The 25,779-nt window shown below is 41.9% G+C and overlaps 1 protein-coding gene across 1 annotated transcript in view; it reads left to right on the forward strand.

Moving 5' to 3' along the window:
• Nucleotides 1–25,779, forward strand: part of LOC115474292 (SPATS2-like protein) — a 159,496-nt gene that overhangs the window by 72,394 nt on the left and 61,323 nt on the right. The window contains exon 6 of the mRNA XM_030209700.1: nucleotides 16,178–16,378. Within this exon, the coding sequence (XP_030065560.1) occupies nucleotides 16,178–16,378 (201 nt within the window). The remainder of the gene's footprint in view (nucleotides 1–16,177; nucleotides 16,379–25,779) is intronic.

A 25,779-nucleotide genomic window follows, 5' to 3' on the forward strand; every position in this document is an offset into this window, starting at 1 on the left:
TTTGGCTGCCACCACACACTGAGCAGAATATTTCAGCGTATTACTGCTGACTCCTAAGGTGGAACCTACCATCACGTAACTATGATTTGGATTTTCCCAATGTGCATCATTTTGCATTTATCCACATTAAATTTCATCTGCCATTCAGATGCCCAGTCTTCCTGCAGTTTTTTTTACCCTTTCTTTGCTGTCTGTTTATTATCATGAAATCTCCTGAGCTATCTGTCCTCTCCACTATATCACCCACCATAAGACCAGTCAGGCACCATCTTCCCCTCTGCTGACTGGGCCCCTACCATTATACCAGCTGAGTTTCTTTATTCCAGCATAGTTGAACCCAACTCAAGCCATGCAGCCTCCCAGCTCATCTGATACTGTATTGTCTGTGAAGTGACACTGTAACAGAGTAAATGACAGCAGATGAATACCTATATGATCCATCTAGTCTGCTTAATAGTTTGGCTGCAGCATAGTTTAAATCATATGTTATGTGAAGTCAGCCTCAACACATTACAGGGTGAACTAGCCTCAGTCACATAGTTACAAACCTGAAAGCTACTTTCAGATTCTTTTTCAGAATTAATTTATAGATGCATACATTCGGACTGTAGAAGTCTGTACAACGCCATCTTTTCGCTTAACCAAGAAGTTAATGATAACACAACCTTAGCTACTGCTTCACCTTCTCTGTCTTGCCTATCCCATGGAATGGGTCTTACTTCCCCTAGGGCAGCCATCCTGCATGAACTCCTGCTTGTCACTGACATCCATTCCATATCACACCTTTAGCTTGGGTATGTTGAGAGTATGGCCTAGTAAATATGAAGGCCCAGTATGTATCTATAGGCGGTGAGATATTAAATTAATTTCTCTTAATGAGGATCAAAAAATTCATTTCCCTGCATGGCTCAGGCCAAAGAAATTAAACAATTACCTTAGAACCCCCCCCCCCCCCCTTCTCTGAGGAGAGGAACTCTGCTATTGTATAATTACATCCACGACTATGTGTGCATCAAAGAGGGAGCCAGCTGGAGATAAGGGCCATTGTTCCATCAGCACTATATTTATTGCTAAAAGGGTGTGGGAAGAAGGAATATAGGGCCAGGTGAAGAGACCTTGGCCCTAAGGCGAGGGAGAAAAGATGGAACAGACAAACAAACTGGTTCCTGAGAATGTGACCTTTTCCTCAGGACTATGACCCTTACTTTGTATAACTGTAATAAGAAGCTTCTAACAAAGAATGTGCCCAATGAGAACTCGTGAAATGCATCTTTTATGTGCCTTCTCAATCATTTAATAAAAATACAATGACATATTACAGAACCAGCTTTTTTGCACTGAGCTAAGAGAAATTGTGTATAAGTGACCTGTATGGGAGGGACAGGAGAGAACACTGAAAATCTCTCAGTGTTGGTCTCACCCAACAATAAGATATGTGTTCCTCTCACCGGCTTTTCCCTTTTTCTTATGTTTCCAATTCCCCTGCTTTTATTCTGCTGCTAATAAATTCTTTAGTTCATAATCTTGGTAAGAATAAACATTGCTGATGTGATAAGATTCTTTTGTTTGTAGTTTTTCTTTTTTTTTTTTTTTTTGAGATTGGTCAGGCTGGTGTCCCAAGAAAGTGCAGCTGAGGGTATCAGTTTGGGGAGGGACTGGGTTCTGGTTCCGAGACCCAGTCTCGACAATCCCGAGTAGGTACTTTATTCCCACTTCCTCTGCCTTATCCCTTATGCCAGCACTTGAACAAGGGTGAGTGGAAGACGATGCCCATTGGAAGAAGAAAGGAGGTGAAATCACTTAATTGACTTTTCCTTGTCTTTTATTTTTATTTATTGCATTTGTATCCCACATTATCCCACCTATTTGCAGGCTCAATGTGGCTTACATAATTTTCATAACATTGTCGTGACAGGATAACAGATACATATAGTATTGTGACTTTTCCTTGTCATCCTACTAGACTAGTCCAGACAAGTGGGATTATACCCCTTGTCCAACAGATGAACTCTGAGAATACTAACAATTCAGTGATGTTGTTACAGGTATAAAGTGTGGTGCAGCCCTGGAACTTACCAGTATTTCTCTGCCTTCAGCAGATGATGCAGCTGAACTGGTACAGCAGGATGATATTGTCTTGCTCAGGCCTGACACCCAGGGCGCAGTCTACAATCTGTTGTCTCATGGTCAAGTCCTTAGCTGTAGGAGCTATAGGGATCGGTCTATGGATATTTACCCTGATTGAGCATGGAGGGCTTCTCCATTCTCAGCCCTGAACCTTGAACCATGGGTCTTACCTTAGTGTGGTTGGACTGGTTGGACTTTGATATTATTCTTAACATATAATGCCACCAGTGCCTGTCTTAGCAATTGCGGGGCCCTGTGCAGACCAGTTCGCTGGGGCCCCACCCAGTCTCACCTAGCCCTGTCCCCACCTTGCCACACCCCCACTCAACGCCGCCCCTTGTTGACAAGATATGTTTTAAACATTTTCTTTTATTTCAAATAAAGACAAATCAAGCAAAACTTGTATACAAAAATTTAATTCAAACATGAAAAATGATATACTAGGAAACCTTTGGGTTTAAAAAGCAAAACCATGTGCATGTAAGGACTGGATAAATTAATTAAAATTAATCCCTTTAATATGTAATACTTGGTAGCAATAATGAAACAGCAATTGAATATTCAGATAGCAAGCAGCCTGAGCCAACAGATTTATTTTCCACTGAACATAATTAACTTTCTATGAACTTGGCTGCTAATAATGTGCTGAACTGGACAAAGTTGGCACATTTAGCCACACCCTTTTACCAGCCATGGCGCATATCAACAGTAATCATTGAAAATATTACACCAGTACAGGAGAAGAAAAATAACGGGGTTTTTTTCATTATAAATAATTTCTGTAAGCTGTTACAGCTCCAGTATACCCAAAATGACACAAACCAAATTAGCATACAGACTCTGCATGCAGCACAATACCAGAAAAACAGAACATTGCTATACATTGCAAAATAAGACAGCATATGTAAATTCCCAAATTGGACATGAATACTAAAATACTAAAATGAAAATAAAATTATTTTTTCTACCTTTGTTGTCTTGTGATTTTGTTCTTCTGATCATGTTGGTCCCAGTATCTGATTCTGCTGTTCTCTATCTGCTCCCTTAACTCCACTTCCAGGGCTTCCTTACCATTTATTTCTTTACTTTCCTCCTTTCTTCTTCATTTCTTGCCCTACATCCATAGGTAAACGTTGGGCCCTCTGTGGACTTGACTGGAGGAGGTATAGAGTGGATCCAGCTTTTGCCTATTTTCTCCAGCCATGTTTAGTTTTTCTCTTTTCCCTTTCCCTCATCTCCGTCAGTATGCATCTCCTTCCTCGTTCTTCCCTCCCTTCCATCCATATGCATCTCCTTCCTCTCTCTTCCCTCTCCTCCATCCTTATCCAGCATTTGAACTCTTCCCTTCCCTCCATCCGTGTCCAGAATTTCTCCTCTCTCCCCTAAGTCCATGTGCATCTCCTCCTCTGTCTTCCCTCCCCTCCATTCAAGTCCAGCATTTCTAGTCTCCCCCTCCCCTCTATCTATGGGCATCTACTTCCTCTGTCTTCCCTCCCCTCCATCTATGTCCAGCATTTCTTCTCTCTCCTTTCCCCTCCATTCGTGTGCTTCTCCTTCCTCTGTCTTTCCTTCCCTCCAACATTTCTCCTCTGTTCCGTGCCCACCACTCCATCTATGTCCAGCATTTCTCCTCTCTCCCCTCCCCTCCATCCATATGCATCTCCTTCCTGTCTTCCCTCACCTCCATCAATGTCCAGCATTTCTCCTGCCCTCCCGTCCATCCATCCATCCATGTCCAGCAACTCTCCTCTCTTCCCTGCCCTCTCCTCCCATCCATGTCCAGCGATTCTCCTCAGCCCTCCCCTCCCATCCAAGTCCAGCGATTCTCCTTTGCCCCTTGTCCTCCCCTCTCATCCACATCCAGTGATTCTCCTCTGTTCCCTGCCCTCCCCTCCCATCCCCTCCATGTCCAGCGATTCTCCTCTGCCCTCCCCTCCATGTCCAGTGACTCGCTCCAGCCCCCACCTTACCTCCCTTTTCAGTTCCAACCCCAACCCCACATGCGCCCTCAGCTCTCCACAGCCCTACTTTCCTTCCAGCCACTCTGTATATTAAATGTCACAGCGGCAGCAGCGAAAAAGCAGGCTCGCCTGTAGCCTTCCCTTCTCTCTTAGTGTATCACCTTTCTCTGATGCAATTTCCTGTTTCCGGTTTCCATGAAGGTGGCATACTGAGAGAAAAAGGAAAGCTGGAGGCGAGACTGCTTTTTCTCTGCCTCTGCCGTGACTTTTAAACACAGGGCGGCTGGAAGGAAAGCTGAGGATCGAATGGCGGGGAGCGGGAGGTAGCGCTGTGGGGCCCCTGGAAGGGTGGGGCTCTATGTGACCGCTCCTGTCGCCCCTGCCTAAGACCGGCCCTGAATGCTACTCCACCCTTGTTTCCTACCCTGTCCTACTTGAATAGATTATAACCAGGTATAACCAGTCATGGTTCTCCGTGACCGCCACTATATCCAAGTCGGCTTCCATCATTGCAGCCTTTAGAGCTAGGCATTTGTTTATCATAGAATGGGCATTGGTATGTTACCCTTTTTTCCCCCCTTTCTATAGGAGTATTTGATGCCTTACCTTCCTGAGGATTGTTAGTGACTTTGGGGCTTTTCTCATTCATCCCCAGCAGATTTAGTTTAAAGCACTCTTTAGTACTTTAGCCAGTCTGTTACTGAAGACACTTCGTCCCTTCCTTAAAAGATGAACACCATCGCCGCTTGGAAAATCATTCCATTTTCAAGGAAACCGAAGCACTTGTGTCAGCACCATCCATGAAGCCACACATTTAGTTCCAGGATGCGAGCTTCCCTCATTCGGCCTTTACATTCGACAGCAAGTTTCTCCTGCTCCTTTGGGGTTCCAACAAAGGACAGTATGTTAAGGTTATTTCTTCCACCTTTTGTGTCTTTGTGGAAAAGCTTAGTATATCTGGATTTAATTCTGAACCAGCCTCTTCAGGGCTGTGCTATTATAAGCCTTTGTAATTATCCAGCATTTCACCCCATTTTTGTCAATCCCCCATTCTCCTTCTTACTAGTTAGTCCTATCACTGCAGTTATAGCCCTTGGCCAGGGCCCAAACACTGAAGCTCCTTCTGGAACGCTGAACAACCTGCAACCTGAATATGTCCAGTGGTTATCACCATTTTGCAATAGCAGTGTCTCCCTTCTCTAGGGGTTGTTAATGTCACTTGTGCAATATGCCCTGCCCTGGCTGACTCAAGAAGTTTAGGAATTCCAAAATTCCAGGGAGCCATTTGACCAGCCCCCAAACAGCTCTTTTTCAAAGGCTTTTGGCTGTAGAAATTGAGAGATCAGACTAAGCATACATAAAGGAGGTAAATTTTCAAACTGTCTGCATTAGGACAGACTGCTTGCACTTCTTATCCATAGTCTTTATACCAGTTCTCGAAGTGAAAACATGCATGTACTTTGAAACTTACTGTAGGTACACAGTGTGGTCACATTCACCTGCTTCTTCTGAGGGTATAGTTTTGCTGTAAGAGTGCATACAAAAGTTTTTTTAAAAATGCTATATACATGCATACATTTCTTCCCCCAACCTAAACGCTTCTTCTGGGAACACTTTTCTCAGTGCAACTAGAGAGACTCAGGTTGTGAAAAAGCATATGAGGAGGGCAATTTTTAGACAGTCATTTCACAGAAATAAAATGCTGGGTTTTTTTCCTTATGTAAATTGCCTTGAAAATTGTCCTCAAAACATTGAGATAATTTTAGAAAGCTTATGCAGTATGTATGTATGTATGTATAAATATATATATATGTATGTATGTATATATATATATATATATATATATATATATATATATTGATGTTAGGAAGTTGCTATTTACATGTATAGATCTGCAATAAGTATGGTTTTCAAGGCAAGGGGGAATATGTGTGTGGCTTGTGTAGCCCTGAAAAATATGCCTTTAATTCTGACTTTGCAATGACAGTACACATATATTTAAAAAGAACTAGACATCGGCATTTACACCTGTTTCGAGACAACGGGAGCTGGGCAGACTTCTATGGTCTATGCCCTGATTGTGACTGAATAGATAGGGATGGGCTGGAGTGTAAATTTTAAGGGGCTTGATGTTAGCTTTAGAATTTAGCACAAGAACAGTACTGGGCAGACTTCTATGGTCTATGCCCTGAGAAAGGCAAGGACAAATCTAACTCGAGTATACATATAAAGTATCACATAACATGTAAAATGAGTTTATCTTGTTGGGCAGACTGGATGGACCGTACAGGTCTTTATCTGCCGTCATTTACTATGATACTATGTTACATGCATGTCATATGCTTGTTTGAGCTTAGAATTTACATGAGTGATTGTGTGTGTGTGTGTGGGGGGGGTGGGGGGGATTGTATTTAAAACCACCTGAAAAAAAAGTTTATTCAGTTGGCTGTTCCTAGATGTGAGGTTTTGTAAAATCCAGCACTTACATGTGTAAATGCTGACACTCATGCAGGTTATAAAAGCAGGACTTCCACATTCAGACTCCCAAGTGATGCTGCTCTTTTACCGAATAGGTTTCTTACTAAAACGGCTGCTCCTACTGGATGTGCTAGCACTTGCATGTGTATTTCACAGTGACCTTATATGTATTTTATTTTTATTTTATTTATTTTTATTACATTTGTACCCCGCGCTTTCCCACTCATGGCAGGCTCAATGCGGCAGGCAATGGAGGGTTAAGTGACTTGCCCAGAGTCACAAGGAGCTGCCTGTGCCGGGAATTGAACTCAGTTCCTCAGGACCAAAGTCCACCACCCTAACCATTAGGCCACTTGGGAGAATGTGTACATTCCAACCTGGATATCCCAGTTCCAATCCAGCTGCCCCATGCACAATTGGGTTTTATATGGGCAGTTTTAAGAGATATATAACAGTACATTACCTGCATAAATTGTCTTTTAGAAAGTTACCCACCCTCCGGATGGTGCCATTTCATATACACTCTATCTACTGTAGAAAGGAATTCCTGGGCAAGGGCTGCTTGGCACTGTCCTCTTCTTTCTCTAACAGGTCACCTAAATTTAGACGCCAGATGCATGCATAAATTTACAGAATACTAGTGGAACCAAGCCCGTTTCGACAACAATGAAATGGGCCCTAGGAAGGCTCTCGTGTAAGCGTTTTTTTTTCCTCTCTCCCCCTGCCCTCCCCTCCATGTCCAGCGATTGTTCCCTCCCCTCCCATCTCATGCCCTCCATGTCCAGCGATTCTCCTCTTCCCTGTCCTCCCATCTGTGTCCACTGATTTGTACCTGAAAGTTCTCTGGCTGGCTGGCTTCCGTTCCGTTCGTAACATCCTGACGTCAGCTCGCCTCCAGCGTTCCCTTCCCTCTCACTGTTACGCCCTCCTCTGATGTCATTACATCGTTATGTGAGGGTGGGACAGTGAGAGGGAAGGGAATGCTGGAGGCTTGCTGACATCAGGAGATGTTACGAACCCAGCCAGCCAGAGAACGTTGGAGGTACAAATTATTATATAGGACTAGTACTTATAATAATAATAAAATATATTTATATTCCACACTGTCTCCAAATTCTAAGCGGATAACATATCACAGACACAGTATATAAGACAAACAATATTAAGCACAAAAAAACAACGTAAAAACAAATAAGTTCACATCATCATCATAAACGGCCCCTTTTACCAAGTGGTGGTAAAAGGAGCCCTATGGTGGTGCAAACCTGCGCGCAGAGGCCCCCCTTTTACCATCATCTGGTAAAAGGAAATTCTGGGTGGGAGATAGAAATGGCCATGTGGTAAATGAAACACTTGCCTTGCGGCCATTTCCCGGAGGAGCCCTTACTGCTGCCTATTTAGGAGGCGATAAAGGGCTCCCATGCTACCCCAGCACTAAAAATTTAAAATAAATCTGACGCACATTGGGAGCAGGCACTACCGCCGGATTCCTGCAGGAGCCCAGCTGCAGTGCCGAATTCACGCATGGCAAAGCAGTGGTACAGGTACCGCCTCTTTGTAAAAGGAGTCCATAATGACATAACGTTCAGACATCTTAGAGTAAAAGTGATGTACTAAATTCATTGCTCCTCTTATCCATACATTTGATGAAAAAAGTAAGTTTTTAATTCTTTCTTAAATTGTATTATGCTTTGTACTGCACGAAGCTCAGCAGGCAAGGCATTCCAAAGTCTGGGGCCAATAATGTAAAAAATAGAGGATCTGTATTTCTCTAACTGCACCGGGGGGTCCTTTTACTAAGCTGTGGCAAAAAGTGGCCTACGGTAGTGTGGGAGTGTATTTTATGCGCACACCGGGCCAGTTTTTACTGCGTCTGGGAAAAATGGGCCGAGAAAAGGGCCTGTGGTAAAATTGAAAGCGTGCCTATTTATGGCCTGAGCCCTTAATGCCACCCATTGATCTAGCAGTAAGGGCTCAAACGCTACACGTGCGGTGACAGGTCAGTGCATACTGACTGCTAATTAACTTTATAAATATTAGCTTTAATTCATATGGGCTGAATATGTGTGCTATAGTTGATTGACTATTTGGCTGACGTGAGTAATATTACCTGGCTGGGTCTGTCAGGGCAACACTGACTCTGGAGTGGAGGAGTTGCTTAGTGATTAGAGGAATAGCCTGAGAAACAGGGTTTAGGTCCTGCTGATGCTCTTGGTGATCTTAGGCAGGTCATATCACTCTCTGCAGTGGCATTCTTAGGGCGGCTGACACCCGGGGCGGATCGCCGATGTGCCCCCGCCCGGCGAAACAACACCTCCCCCTGGTGAAATGACACCCCCCCCCGTTCATTTTTACCTGCTGGGGGGGGGGGGGGGTGCCGCGCGCCTGTTGGCTTCGTTCGTTCCATGCTCCCTCTGCCCCGGAACAGGAAGTAACCTGTTCCGGGGCAGAGGGAGCACGGAACAAGCGGACCAAACAGGCGTGCGGCACCCCCCCCCCAGCGGCGTGCACCCGGGGTGGACCGCACCCACCGCCCCCCCAGGAACGCCACTGACCCTCTGTTGCCTCAGGTACAAACTTACCCCCCCCCCCTTTTATAAAGCCACACTAGGGGCTGCTGTAGCGACTTTGTAAAAAAAAAAGGGGGGGGGGTAGATTATAAGTCTTCTGGGAACAGAGAAATATCTCCTGTGCCTCAATGTAGCTCACCTTGAGCTATCAATGAAAAGACATGAGCTAAATCCAAAGAAAGTGAAACCATACCCCCTGCATTCTTAATTTTTATTATTTATTGCTAGATGAATTTTGACTGAGCAACATCTTGTCCATATAAAATGTGGGGTGGGGGAGGGAGGTAAGGGGGATTTTAAATGTCAGAATTTGTCTGAAGTCGGACAAAACCGTTGATTCAGTAGTTTTATTCCTAGTTCTCATAGGGCATTTTGTAATTTTTTTTGTTCCTGATTTTTTCCTAAGTAGTATAGAACACATATTTTAAAAACTGTTTCTTGATTTTGTGGGTTTGATTTCTCCCATGTGTTTTAGCCTCCAATGTACATATGCCAAAAATATTTAGGATTTCTTGAATAGCAATTGTTGTAAATAGAGATATTCATGGCCATAAAAATGGAGAAAGGAGCTACCATAGATGTCCTGTTAATATCCTCCACTTTGTTTGCAGATATTGTTACAAATATTTATTCATCTAAACACATGTGTGCCTTTTATCGACCACTAACAGTCCTCTGAGCTGAATATATTTATGAGACTGGTATAACCTTAGGCTAAAATGTTGCTGCAGCTTACGTAACTTGTGAGAGAAATTATAATGTGATTATGCTTGTACAAACATAGCTTGAACAAACCCTCTTTTACTGTTTTAGACAATACCCCAAGAAATTTTACGAACTCTCCTATTTTTAAATATTAATGAAACTTTCCAGTGTGAAAGGGGCTTTTAATGTACCAGTTCCACAGGGTACTTCTAAAAAGCACTCTGACTTATCCTAACACTTACATTAGCCTGAATAATATGTTAATCATCATGTGTATCCATTTCTGAATCTAGTTTATTTGCATACACAGTTTTATATTTTTTTCAAACTCATTTAGTTACATTTTACACATACTTGCAGTCCATGCACATTGCACACACATGTAAATTCTTTAACACAAGTATGTCTTATATATCATTTGTTTAGTCCAGGGGTGTAGACAGACACCCAATTTTGGGCAGGCCTGAGCCCAAAGTGGATGAGCACGACAACCCTGCCCCCTTGCAGGCTGGCATCTCTCCCTCTCCCCTAGGCAGTTGGGGGGGGGGTCACTTAACTCCACTCTCCTGACACCCCCCGGTACCTTTAAATCCTTTAGGTCTTTGTTGCAGCGAGCAGCAACTCATTCCTCTTGCTCACGCCAGCTCCAAGCCTTCCTTCGGACATAACTTCCTGGTCCCATGAATAGAAAGTTGCATTAGAGGGAAAGTTGAAGCTGGCACAAGCAGGAGAAATGTGATGCTGCTCACTACTGATGAAGACCTAAGTTACCTGGGGTGGGGGTGGGGAGTTGGGGAAGTGGAGTTAGATGACCCCCCCCAATTTCCTGGAGGGAGAGATGCTGGAACTGTTTAGCTGCTGGAGCTTGGAGAGCCCCGCCAGCCATATTGCTGCTGTGCAGCTGCTAAGTGGGCCTGTGCCCACCCGTGGCTATGCCACTGATTTAATAATACATCATACATTTATACAGTTATGAATTTCTAAGACTAAGGGCTATCAAAAGATGTATAGCAATGTTTCTTAGGAGCATGCTGGCCAAAATGTTTGTTTAATATATATGTGAGAGACATTGCTGAAGGGTTAGAAGGAAAAGATTGCCTTTTTGCAGATGACATGAAGATAGTAAATAGAGTGGATACCCTGGAGGAAGTAGAACCCGTGAGAGATCTTTAAAATTTAGAAGAATGGTCAGAGATCTGGCAGATAAAATTTAATGTGAAGTGCAGAGTGATTCATTTGGGGTGCAGAAATCTGAAGGAAATGTTTGAGATAGGAGACGAGAGATTGATGAGCACAGCTCAGGAGGGGGACCGTGCAGTGATGGTGTCTGAGGATCTCAATGTGATGAAACAGCTTTACAAGGTGGTGACAATGACCAGCAGGATGCTAGGCTGCACAGAGAGGGGTATAACCAGCAAAAGAAAGGAGAAGTTGATGATCCTGTAGAAGTCATTGATGAGGCTCCACCTGGAATGCTGTGTTCAGTTTTGGAAGTCGTATGTATATAGGTAAGAACGTAAAAAGACTTGAAGCAGTTTAGAGAAAAGCAATGAAAATGGTATGAAGTTTGCCCCGCAAGACGTATGAGGAGAGACTTGATGACCTGAAGGAAGGAACCTGGAGGAAGGAACAGGGGTGATATGACATTCAAATATTTGAAAGATATTAATATGCACACAAACCTTTTCCAGAGACAGGAAGGTGGTAGAACTAGAGGTCATGAATTTAGGTTGCAGGGGGGGCTAACTCAGGAATAGTCAGAGAGCAAAATGAAACTGTAAACCACATAAGTGTAAGTGGTATATAAATACTGAAATGAAATGAATGATACCTGGAATGGCCTCCCATGGGAGGTGTGGAGATGAAAACGGTAACAGAATTTTAAAATGTGTGTGATAAACACAAAGGAATCCTGTATGGAAAGAATGGAACGAAGCAAACTTAGCAGTGCGTAGATGGCAACTCCAGCAATCTAATCTAATTGTGTAGTGGTTAGTGCACCGGACTTTGATCCTGGGGAACTGGGTTTGATTCCCACTGCAGCTCCTTGTGACTCCGGGCAAGTCACTTAACCCTCCATTGTCCCAGGTACAAATAAGTACTTGTATATAATATGTAAACCACTTTGAATGTAGTTGCAAAAACCACAGAAAGGTGGTATATCAAGTCCCATTCCCCTTCCCCCTTTATATACCGCACCTATCCCAACAGGAGGATCCAGGCGATTTATAAATGAAAAACACAACAAAATTAGAAAACAATAAGAATACATCATAACAATAAACATAAAATCATCCATAAAATGTATCAAATAAAAGAGTTTTAAGCTTTTTGCATAATCATATATAGTCTAACTATCATCGAATCGGAGCAGGTAAATTATTGCACATGGAGATGGCCTGAAAAGAGAACATAGAACCAAGCTGACTCTTGAACCGAATATCCTTAAAAAACAGATTTTTCAATTGTAAACTCTTACGAACTTGAACAGAATTGTAAAAACAGAAAAAAGTTGAATTAAGAGTTCAGATATATTACCTGAAAAACTTAGGGCCCTGTTTACTAAGCCATGCTAGAGGCACGTTAGTGCTTTTAGTGCACGATAACCATTAGCGCGCGCTAACTGTGTAGGCACCCACAATATTCCTATGGGTGCCTACACAGCACGTGCAAATTTTGTGCACGCGCTAAAAATGCTAGGTCACTACTATGGCACCAAGAGATGTTAAAATTATACTTCAAGGGAATACTCCAAATAAAGGAGGAGAATATACCTCCATTTGCGCAAGTTTTCTATATTCCACCCAGAAACCAACAAGTACAAGAAAATCAACCTCTGGATATAACAGCATTACTAGAAATTTCAGATACAGAACAAGTAGTACCGGCCACATTGGTGGCTACGGTAGCCTTGTCACTGGACAAAGTTTGGACATTAAAGTTGTTTTATAAAAATCGAGAAAACCTTTTTAAGGGACTAAAAATTAGTGTATATCCTGATGTGTCGAGGGAAACACAAGTGCGCCGTAAAAGATTTCTTCAGAAGAAAGAAGAAACGATTCAACTGGGAGCATCCTTTTTTCTTAAATTTCTGTGCAAATGTTTAGTTAACTACCAATCTGAAAATTTTGTATTTTATGACCCTTCCCAACTTGAGTCATTTATTACAACAAGAAGGGCAGTTGGAGTAATATCTTCCAACTAGTAATGATGCTTGATATTGAAATATAGAGTCCAATGCACGTCCGTCTAATCTTTTCTATTATATTTTTGTTTATCTAAATTTTCAACAATATTGAAATTTTGAACTCCTTTATATGGACTTATATTGGTTTGAGAAATATTTAATATAGATGGTAAAAATTTTCCTTTGATATTTGTTATCTCTATCAACCAATTTTCTTAAACAAGTATATACTTGTAATGTAATTGAAAATAAATAAATAAAATGCTAGGTCACTGTAGTAAACAGGGCCCCAAGCACACAGCCTTAAAGGTAATTCATGCATAAACATGAAACCAATTTAGTTCTTTCAAGTGACTTGAAACACTATCATACTTTCTCAATTGAAAAATTAGCCATATTGCAGTATTCTGTAAAAGCTGTAATTTAGCGAACTTACTACTTAGACCAACGTACAATGAATTATAATAGTCCAAGTTGGATAAAACTAACATTTGAACCATCAAAACAAAATGTGATGTATGGAAATAAGGCCTTATCAGTCTCAATTGATGCACACGGAAAAAAAAAAGATGTTTTTTTCAAACTTGATTAATCTGAGCTTCAGAAGTTAAGGAATAATCCAAGATGATGCCCAAGACCCTAGATTCTTTTTTCTACATTTAAAACTATTCCATTAGAAAGAACTAGATTAGAAGGAATATCTTTCTCATTAGAGAACCATTAAACTTTGGGTTTGGGAAGCAAAGCCACTGCTGGGCAAACTTCTACAGTCTGTGCCCTTATTGTGGCTGGACAGATTTGGATGGGCTGGAGTGGGGCTTTGATGACAGCTTCAGTAGCTGGAGAACAAGGCCAGTGCCAGGCAGACTTCTATGGTTTGTGCCCTGAAAATGGCAAGGACAAATCAAGATGAAGTATGCATATGTAGTATCACATCATACCTTATGCTATGAGTTTTATCTTGTTGGGCAAACTGGATGGATCCTACAGGTCTTTATCTGCTGTCATCTACTATGTTAATAGGGGGGGGGGGGGGGTCATTTTCAAAGCACTTAGATTTACAAAGTTCCATAGGTTACAATGTAACTTTGCAAGCCTAAGTGCTTTGAAAATACACCTCCATGTCTTTCTGGCCTTCTTCTGTGCCAGATGGTGGACAATATACCAAGAAGATTCCCATCCTGAGATGGGCATTGGCTTGTAGGAGTACTGGTTCTATTCCATTTAATTTTTGTGTGAGGGAATCAACCAGGGCTAGTGGTTTATTGTGAATTGTTATTACCCCTCTGCCTCGTCTGTCTCGTCAAGGAAGTATGCATATGTAGTATCACATCATACCTTATGCTATGAGTTTTATCTTGTTGGGCAGACTGGATAGACCTTACAGGTCTTTATCTGCCATCATCTACTATGTTACTATCAGGGGCATAATCGAAAGAGAAGGGCGCCCATCTTTCAACACAAATCGGGAGATGGATGTCCTTCTCTCAGGGTCACCCAAATCGGCATAATCGAAAGCCCATTTTGGGCATCCTCAACTGCTTTCCGTTACGGGGACGACCAAAGTTTACAGGGACTTGTCGGCAGCATAGCGAAGGCGGGATGGGGGCATGGTTAAGAGATGAGCATCCTCGGCCAATAATGGAAAAAAGAAGGGTGTCCCTGACGAGCATTTGGCCGACTTTACTTGGTCACTTTTTTTTATGACCAAGCCTCGAAAAGGTGCCCGAACTGACCAGATGACCACCGGAGGGAATCGGGGATGACCTCCCCTTACTCCTCCCGTGGTCACCACCCCTCCAACCCCCCCCCCCCCCCCCAATTTTTTTAAACATTTTTTTCCAGCCTCTGTGCCAGCCTCAAATGTTATACCCAGCTCCATCACAGCAGTATGCAGGTCCCTGGAGCAGTTTTAAGTGGGTGCAGTGCACTTCAGGCAGGTGGACCCAGGCCCGTCCCCCCCCCTCACCTGTTACACTTGTGGTGGTAAATGTGAGCCCTCCAAAACCTACCCGAAACCCACTGTACCCACATGTCTGTGCCCCCCTTCATCCCTAAGGGCTATGGTAGTGGTGTACAGTTGTGGGGAGTGGGTTTGGGGGGGCTCAGCACCGAAGGTAAGGGAGCTATGCACCTGGGAGCAATTTGTGAAGTCCACTGCAGTGCCCCCTAGGGTGCCCGGTTGGTGTCCTGGCATGTGAGGGGGCCAGTGCACTACGAATGCTGGCTCCTCCCATGACCAAATGCCTTGGATTTGGTCATTTTTGAGATGGGCGTCCTCGGTTTCCATTATCGGTGAAAACCGAGATCGTCCATCTCTAAGGTCGACCATCTCAACATTTAGGTCGACCATCTCTAAGGTTAACCTAAATGTTGAGATTTGGACATCCCCGACCGTATTATTGTAACGAAAGATGGACACCCATTTTGTTTCGATAATACGGGATGCCCCGCCCCTTCGTGGGGACGTCCTCAGAGATGGGCACCCTTAAAGATGGTTGTCCCTTTTCAATTATGCCCCTCTATGTTTTGTTTAGTTTCCTGTTTCATGTATGGGATTTGTTTTCCATTTTATTGTGGTTTTTACATTTGTTTCTTTTTGAGGGGTAGGGTCACTAATAGTGCATACTGTGGCCTAATAATGCACACTACTGAGCCATGTACCATTGTTCAGTAGTGCACAGTATTCTTCAACAGGGTGCCTGTTAATATTGCATGCTATTTGACTCTTGAAGAATATCCTCAATCCACCAAATGTCATTTTGTGGCCCATATTTTATTTCCCGTTAAGTGGAGATCATAGGGTCCATTGCATGTTTGATCATGGAAGACAAACTTTACTTCAGGAAAATTGCCCCTAAGATCTTTGGATAACTTTAAATCGCATTTGTTATCACTGTAAGTTCTATTGGAATACCTTTTCAAAAATTAACATGAAAGATCCTTACTCTCTTCCTGCAGCCTTAAAAATAAATATGCTACAATTTTGTATAATCTGTTTGCAGGAGACATATATTCTAATGTTCCTGGTTGAAGATTTAGGTAACTGACCAACCCTGTACCAAAATGTTGCCATTTCCAATAATACAGACCATTATGTGTGAAGTTTTCACTGCTATCCCCAATTATCATGTGATATTCCCCTACAGAAAAGAAGATTGAAGAACAGAATGGACTGTCAGTAGAGTTACACCCTCAGCCCTGTAATGGAATACAGATGCATCAGGACGTGAAATCATCAGTTCAACAGAAACTTAACAGCAAGCCAAGGTCAAGACCAACATCCATTAAATTACATGCCCCCGTAGCTGATATTGAAGAAAAGCTGGCAGATTCCATCAAAAAAAGAGGTAAAGTGTTGTACATTCCCTCCTTAACAATGATTTTCAGTTGATAAAGTGACCAAGTTTTGCAATACTTAAAGCAAAGACTGCTCCTAAAATACTGTGGGGAAATCTGTCCTGACATTGAATCCGAAATCTGTTCTGACAGATGTTGACATTGGATCCAAGGAGAAGTCTATGAAGAGCACTTATTAATCAAAAAAGACCTTCATAGGATTTCTTCCAAAAGAAGAATCAACTTCTTAAGTGGTTTAATATATTCAGCCAAATATCACTGTACTCTCTGTTAATTTATTAATACTTTTAATTCAAACTGTATAAACCTTTTGATAAAAAATAGTTTTACACATATAAACACAAAACCCGTGTAACATGCAACACATATCCCCCACCAGTGCTTATAACGTTACTGGAGCTTCTTATTTAATTAAGCATATACATACATCCTCTGCTAAGATATTCTAAATATATCAATATAGCCTTGATGATTATTCGTAGTCCATAATCCATATCATACTTATATTGTCCACTCTATCTTTGAGGTATATAGATGCCAGGTGAAATATATATATACCAAGAGCTTTGTATGGGAAGACCCCTTTCAAAGTACTCTTTAATCTTTTGTCTTTTGTCTTTTCAATCCATCCAGTATAGAAGCTTCCAGTGCTAGAAGCACCTATGGCTCATCTTTATTCCACCTTGTTCTCTCATTCAAATCACATTTCCTTCTTCGGTTCTCAATGCGAGTTCGCATTTCGCTCTCAGCTTCATCAGGAGAACCACAGTCAACACCCTAGACGAACACATATAAACCTATATAACATAACACCACACACTCCTCTACAATCCTTATCAAAAAAATATATATATAACAACCATCATTCATCTATTAATATCAAAAACAAGTAATTGGCAACTTACCCAGCGGGCTAATTTCCCGGTCTGGGCCAACAGGAAATGACGACATTCAGCTCTTGAGCGGAGTCTGGATGTCGCATATATATACCACATCCAGCCCCGCCTCCTAACTACCGACTAGTTCAAATCCATTCCACCTCTAAATTTAATCCCAGAGGGATAACAGTTTTCCACTGATAAATAAAGCGTTGTTCAATGTTAAATAAGATTTCACTCACATTGCCACCCCGATTCTCCACGGGAACCTGTAGCAATGCTATGCACTTTATATCTTCTATAGTATGTTTGTGTTCCTTCCAATGAACAACCAAAGGGGCATCATCCCTCATATTCCTGATATTGCTGATATGTTCCGCTAATCTGATCTTCAATTTCCTTTTTGTGTGTCCAATATAATATTTTTTACACGGGCAAATTATACAGTAAACTACCCGTTCACTATTGCAATTCGTAACAGATCGAAGATAAAAATATTTATTTTGAAAACCTGGTATAACTAAAACATTCGTGGACATCGCGTATTTACAATACACACAGTTGTTACATGGGGAATGATGTCCCCCAGATTTGTTCCTGCGAGGACGTTTCACCAACTCACCTAAATTTAATTTACGACTATATGCCATTTTTGGGTGTTCTTTGAACACTGGATGAATACTTAAAATGTGCCAAAACTTATGAATTATTTGTCTGATCATTGGAGCCCTGCGGGAAAACGGAAGAACACAAGCAATTGGTTTAACCTTTGATTTCTGTTTTGGGATAAAAAGCCAATCCCTCTGGGCATATCGGGCCCGTTTGTAAGCCCGTTTAAGTACTGATAGTGGGTACCCTCGTTGGAGAAATCTCTCTGTCATATTATAAGCCTGATTTTTAAATTCTTCTAAAGAAGAACATAACCTACGTAATCTCAAATATTGTCCAACAGGGACCCCTTTTCTTAACGCTGTATGATGGAAACTTGAATAATGTAACAGGGTATTTCTATCAGTACTTTTCCTATAAATGGAAGTCGATAAGTCATCATAATTCGTTTTACTAATTTTAATGTCCAAAAATTCCATGACCTCCCTGGAAATTCGCGCCGTAAATTGAACACATGGATCGGCCCTATTCAGATATTTTATAAATTTACCCAATTCTTCTTCCGAGCCTTTCCAGAACAATATTACATCGTCTATATACCGACGCCATAGCACGATATGTTCGTGCCATGGGGAAGGATAGACGTATTGCTCTTCAAATCTTGTCATATATAGGCAAGCTAATGAGGGAGCAACAGTAGCGCCCATAGCTATACCTCTCTTTTGGCGATAAAACATCTTTTCAAATTGAAAATAATTAAACCCAATGACCCAAAAGAGAAGCTGGCGAAAAGCTAATCTCTTTTCATTAGGGATGTCACACCGTTCCAGATAGGCACCAGCTACTTCAACAACTCCATCTTGGGGTAAATTTGTGTACAGGGCTACTACGTCAAGGCCCACCAAAAAGGTAGTATCCCTAACTAGCCCTTGATCTTTAATCTGATCCAAAGTATGAATAAAATCTGTAGAGTCACGGACATATGAGGCCGCTGTACTAACCCAAGGTTGAAGATACTTATCAACTAATTTTGAAAGAGGTTCTAGTACAGAATCTCTGGTACATACTATCGGGCGTCCCGGGGGGTCCACCATGGATTTGTGAACTTTTGGAACAAAATATATATAAGGGATTTTCGGATTAGGGTGGCAAAGGAATTGTTGTTCTCTTACCGAGAATATCCCATTCATCACTGCCCTTCCTACATACCCAGTTATCAAATTTTGTAGATATCCAGTAGGATCATAGGATAAGCTATCATAGAATTCCCTTTGTTGTAGCTGACGCAACCCTTCTTTTATATACTTTTGTTTATCTAAAATCACTGTGGAACCTCCCTTATCCGCTCGTATTATTATAATTTGCTCATTATTTGCCAGCTGTTGAATACTCAAATATTGATTCAGAGAGAGGTTATACCTGAATGGTATCTTAACCGTCTCCATCCTTTCTAATTCTCTCAACACTAATTTTTGAAATGCCATTATAGATGGATCAGGGGGACCAGGCGGGGACCAACGGGACTTCACTCCTGTGCGTGGTAAAAAACCACCCTCTTCATTTTTGGCTTGAGGGGCATCGAAATATAACCGTAATTTTAACTCTCTAAAAAACTTATACAGCCCTTGTCTGGTGGAAAATGCATCATAAGTCGAGTAAGGGACAAAAGACAGTCCTTTATTTAATACTTCAATCTGATGACGCGAAAGGGCATAATTAGATAAGTTAATTATCGTATTTATTTCTTGATCTTGCGTCCTCTCGTGCTGCTTTTGTTTGTCGTCGATTTGACTACATCTGTTGGTTCCTGAGTCTGTGGCAATAGCCGTAAAAAAGATTCAGGTAAAAGATTGTCAGTATCTAAACCCCCAATGGGCCCTGTCTCCCTTTGTTGTTCTTTTCCCCTTTTAAAAATTTCTTCTCCTGAGGAATCACTTGATGACATTTTAAATTGAACCTTTCTGCTAGACCCTCGGCCCCTCCGTGTTCTACTTCTCTTATCCATCCATCCGTACACATAACCTTTTGTATAATCGTACTCATCTCGTTTATATTTCGACACTTTTAATTCTCGTTGTTGATTTCGATATTGGTCTACTCTGGAACTGTGTTCCTCCCATTGTTTATCAAAGACCGATTTCTCATATGCCAACTTAATAGTTTCAATTTTTTCATTTAACTCCTGTTGTAACTTAGCTATTTCCTCTTGGAGGACATTGATAGTCAACAACATTAAATCTAAAGAGCATCTGGTGATTACGGAGTTCCATTGTGTCACATACTGCTCATTACCTAAGAATCGTGGTTCTTTATTAATGCGTAGTCCCCGTGGGACCCTTTGTGCATGGCAATATTCAATCAGAGCAGCGGAATGTAACTCCGTTCTCACCAGCGCTTTATGCGTTCTTAAAATTTCCTCCCACCCACATGTTTGTAATTGGTGGGGATCAGAAAATAAACGTGTACCACCTAATAATTCAGAAATTTTATCCTCTGAAAGCCCAGACTTAGAATCCCACTGGGCAGTTGCCATATTCCCATACATGTATCACTAATAACATCCAATAGGGAAAATTCTATTTGTAAACTCAAAGTACTATTATTAAACCAAATATCACTGTACTCTCTGTTAATTTATTAATACTTTTAATTCAAACTGTATAAACCTTTTGATAAAAAATAGTTTTACACATATAAACACAAAACCCGTGTAACATGCAACACATATCCCCCACCAGTGCTTATAACGTTACTGGAGCTTCTTATTTAATTAAGCATATACATACATCCTCTGCTAAGATATTCTAAATATATCAATATAGCCTTGAAAAGAGATTAGCTTTTCGCCAGCTTCTCTTTTGGGTCATTGGGTTTAATTATTTTCAATTTGAAAAGATGTTTTATCGCCAAAAGAGAGGTATAGCTATGGGCGCTACTGTTGCCCCCTCATTAGCTTGCCTATATATGACAAGATTTGAAGAGCAATACGTCTATCCTTCCCCATGGCACGAACATATCGTGCTATGGCGTCGGTATATAGACGATGTAATATTGTTCTGGAAAGGCTCGGAAGAAGAATTGGGTAAATTTATAAAATATCTGAATAGGGCCGATCCATGTGTTCAATTTACGGCGCGAATTTCCAGGGAGGTCATGGAATTTTTGGACATTAAAATTAGTAAAACGAATTATGATGACTTATCGACTTCCATTTATAGGAAAAGTACTGATAGAAATACCCTGTTACATTATTCAAGTTTCCATCATACAGCGTTAAGAAAAGGGGTCCCTGTTGGACAATATTTGAGATTACGTAGGTTATGTTCTTCTTTAGAAGAATTTAAAAATCAGGCTTATAATATGACAGAGAGATTTCTCCAACGAGGGTACCCACTATCAGTACTTAAACGGGCTTACAAACGGGCCCGATATGCCCAGAGGGATTGGCTTTTTATCCCAAAACAGAAATCAAAGGTTAAACCAATTGCTTGTGTTCTTCCGTTTTCCCGCAGGGCTCCAATGATCAGACAAATAATTCATAAGTTTTGGCACATTTTAAGTATTCATCCAGTGTTCAAAGAACACCCAAAAATGGCATATAGTCGTAAATTAAATTTAGGTGAGTTGGTGAAACGTCCTCGCAGGAACAAATCTGGGGGACATCATTCCCCATGTAACAACTGTGTGTATTGTAAATACGCGATGTCCACGAATGTTTTAGTTATACCAGGTTTTCAAAATAAATATTTTTATCTTCGATCTGTTACGAATTGCAATAGTGAACGGGTAGTTTACTGTATAATTTGCCCGTGTAAAAAATATTATATTGGACACACAAAAAGGAAATTGAAGATCAGATTAGCGGAACATATCAGCAATATCAGGAATATGAGGGATGATGCCCCTTTGGTTGTTCATTGGAAGGAACACAAACATACTATAGAAGATATAAAGTGCATAGCATTGCTACAGGTTCCCGTGGAGAATCGGGGTGGCAATGTGAGTGAAATCTTATTTAACATTGAACAACGCTTTATTTATCAGTGGAAAACTGTTATCCCTCTGGGATTAAATTTAGAGGTGGAATGGATTTGAACTAGTCGGTAGTTAGGAGGCGGGGCTGGATGTGGTATATATATGCGACATCCAGACTCCGCTCAAGAGCTGAATGTCGTCATTTCCTGTTGGCCCAGACCGGGAAATTAGCCCGCTGGGTAAGTTGCCAATTACTTGTTTTTGATATTAATAGATGAATGATGGTTGTTATATATATATTTTTTTGATAAGGATTGTAGAGGAGTGTGTGGTGTTATGTTATATAGGTTTATATGTGTTCGTCTAGGGTGTTGACTGTGGTTCTCCTGATGAAGCTGAGAGCGAAATGCGAACTCGCATTGAGAACCGAAGAAGGAAATGTGATTTGAATGAGAGAACAAGGTGGAATAAAGATGAGCCATAGGTGCTTCTAGCACTGGAAGCTTCTATACTGGATGGATTGAAAAGACAAAAGACAAAAGATTAAAGAGTACTTTGAAAGGGGTCTTCCCATACAAAGCTCTTGGTATATATATATTTCACCTGGCATCTATATACCTCAAAGATAGAGTGGACAATATAAGTATGATATGGATTATGGACTACGAATAATCATCAAGGCTATATTGATATATTTAGAATATCTTAGCAGAGGATGTATGTATATGCTTAATTAAATAAGAAGCTCCAGTAACGTTATAAGCACTGGTGGGGGATATGTGTTGCATGTTACACGGGTTTTGTGTTTATATGTGTAAAACTATTTTTTATCAAAAGGTTTATACAGTTTGAATTAAAAGTATTAATAAATTAACAGAGAGTACAGTGATATTTGGTTTAATAATAGTACTTTGTGTTTACAAATAGAATTTTCCCTATTGGATGTTATTATTAATATATTCAGCACCAGGAGATAGCAATGCTTTGAACAGCACTGTGTAAAGACATTTCTTGCTGTGCAGTTTCACTTGCTATAACTTACACTGTTTTTCTTGCTCAATTTAAACACACCCTGGGAATACCTCTTTTAAAGCCAGATAAATATATATGTGCTATGCAGAGTTGCTGCAAGGGTATCTGATACCGTAGACAAATCTTTTAGACATGCGCTTCCATGGCATCCCACAGATAGAGACTTTTGGGTTATGTCCCTCTACCAGCAGATGGAGATAGAGAACTTCAGAGATAGCTATATGTGGTCATGTGCACATATAGTATTCTCTCTATCTAGCAGGTGGAGGGTCATAACTGCAGCTCTGGATTGATTCGGCTCCTAGCCCTTGAGCCTGGATCAGGATTGAGGTACCAGATCTTGGGAATTTTTTTTGGGGGGGGGGTATACCTGGTGGTGCCAGGTCCCTCTCCCTTTCCCCTTCGTGTTCCTGGGCATCTGTACCCTGCTTTCTCTGGCCCCAGCTATTCTCTCCTCCCTCCTGATTAAAAAAAAACAAAACCAGAGAGATCTACTTCAGGCTGCTGAGGTAAGTGCTGCGGGGGGGGGGGGGGTTAAATTAAAAAGCAGGAAGTGAACTGAATGGAGGAGCGCTTGGCAGCGCTGGAAGCTCTGTGGGGGGATGGGGGTCTGTGGTGTTTACCTTCAGTACTCCGATGTCGGCGCTGTCTGAAGCTGAGAAGCGTTGCTGCTGGTGCAGGAGCTGGTGAGCAGCGACCAGAGGGTGTGACCCTCTGCTGCATCCCACCCACAGTAAGATGTGTCAGAGGAGACAGAACACAGCAGTGGGAAGACTGAGGGGTTGGCTGGCTGGCAGTGTCTTTGCATTACTGTTGCTGCTGGTGATCCATTTTTACTTTGCGTTACCATGAGGAGGGTGGGGGAGGGGTAGGAAAAGTAGAGGGAAAGATGCCAAACCTGTGGGAAGGGCAGGGAAAGGAGATAGAGTGCTGGACCCGCAGGACAGCCGGGAGCAAATGCAAAAGAGAAGTGGCACAGCAGGTGGCCCCTAGCAATGGGCAGTCCTGGGCTTTTTGCTGGGCTCACTCAATGATAGCTACTCTCCTGCCCTCACATCTATTCTCCCCTTCTCTACTACCTCCTCCTTCCTGCCATGTGGTGTCCAGCATCTCTACTTTCCTCTCCCTCCTGTAGTATCCACCATCTTTCTCCTTCCCTATATACTACCTCCCCTATGCTGTCTAGTATATCTCTCCTTCCCTATCCCCCCCCCCCCCCCCCCCCATGTCCAGTATTAACCCATCCACCACCCAAGATGTTTTCTGGCTTTATTTCTCTTTCTTACACCATCTGCAACAGCACCGGTATGTCAATCAGCTTACCAACACAACAGTTGTGTGGCCAGTGCGAGGCCTTAATCTTCTGCATATGCTCAAAGGCCTACCTGGTCCCATCCCATCTGAAACAGATAGTCCAGAGGGGATTTGATCTGTCAGACCTTCAACCTTGAGCATGTGTAGACTGGGTGCAGCGAGTTTTGTGTCAGCAAGCAAGTGACATGCCAGTACCACCGTGGAGGAGGTAAGGAAGGGAAGCTGTTGAGCAACTTGGTGGGGGGAGGGGGTGGGGAAGGATGAGGAAGTGCTGAACATAGACACATTGCTGTGACTGTGCCATCCCCCAAATTGTACGACCCTAGGCAGATACCTAGTCCACTTAATGGTTGGGACAGCCTTGGTGCTATGGAAGCCTGTATATAGTTTTAGTCAGGCAGTGGAAGGCATTTTCAAATAGGCCAGTTCACCTGGGTAAATGGTTTGGGAATTTGTCCTCTAAATAGCTATGATGAAGACAGACTCACTTGTAGTTGCTACCATTGCTGTTTAATATTCAAAACTATGTGAAAGATACAAACCTAGAGGGGATTTTATAAAATTGCCCAAGGAGTTATGAATATACAAGCATAAGCATGCCAAGAAGGCTGTATTTTTATGCAACCTGCACGTTGATGTGTTTAGGGGTGGAGTTTGGGCAGAGTCACGATTTGACGGAGTTCAGCCTTTTGCTGACCACAGCCGGCACTAAACCCAGAAATTCAGTCTAGGGCCATGTCTGGGTATTGGGACTGAATTTGCAGGTTTGTGGAACCAGCTAACACATAGCCAGTGCAATATTCAGTACTTAACCAGTTATGGGTTACTGCATAAAGATAGGGCTGACTTTTATGCAGTTCTATTTATGCAGTTAACATGGCCAGTTACGTTCTGAATACTAGCACTTAACCGGCCAAGTGCTGACTGTACCCCAGAACATCCCCAAAATAGCCAGTGTTAGCTGAGTAACTGAATGGATAAGCAGCTGCCCTAATTTTCAGTACTTTTTAACAATTTTTAGTGCCATTTCTGTTAATACACAATTGTAACACCATATTGTATAAAATTAATATTATTATACTACCCAGCATCCACTGCTGTTCAGTACTAGATGTCCTGCATACAAATTACCAGCCATCATCTCCTCTCCCCCCAGTTCCCCACCTGATTTTCATAAGTACAGGTCTTAGTCAAGAGGATGAACTGCAGCTGTCTTTGGAGCCTGACACAAATGCATGTTACACTCACTGGTTGGTATTGCTTCTGAGTAACAGTCAGAAGTCCAGTCCAGGGGCTGTGGATACTTTGCCTGCCATATTGCCAAACCTAACCAGTAGGATTAAAAAAGTCAGGTTCAGACTCAATCCTGGGCCTTTTGAATGGGAGCAGTCTCCACTGTTGCTGGCCTGCCCTGCCAACCCTGTAGCACCGAACTGAAATCAAACAGGTGTGATCTTCATTCTTCATGCATACACATTACTGTTTCATTTCTGTGGACACATTCCATTCAAACCTCCATAAACTAAAATACAAACTTCTGCAAAACTCATATTTGAATTAAATTTGGTTATCACAGCTTATGA

Source organism: Microcaecilia unicolor, chromosome 7 (genome assembly GCF_901765095.1).
Source record: "Microcaecilia unicolor chromosome 7, aMicUni1.1, whole genome shotgun sequence".
NCBI lineage: Eukaryota > Metazoa > Chordata > Amphibia > Gymnophiona > Siphonopidae > Microcaecilia > Microcaecilia unicolor.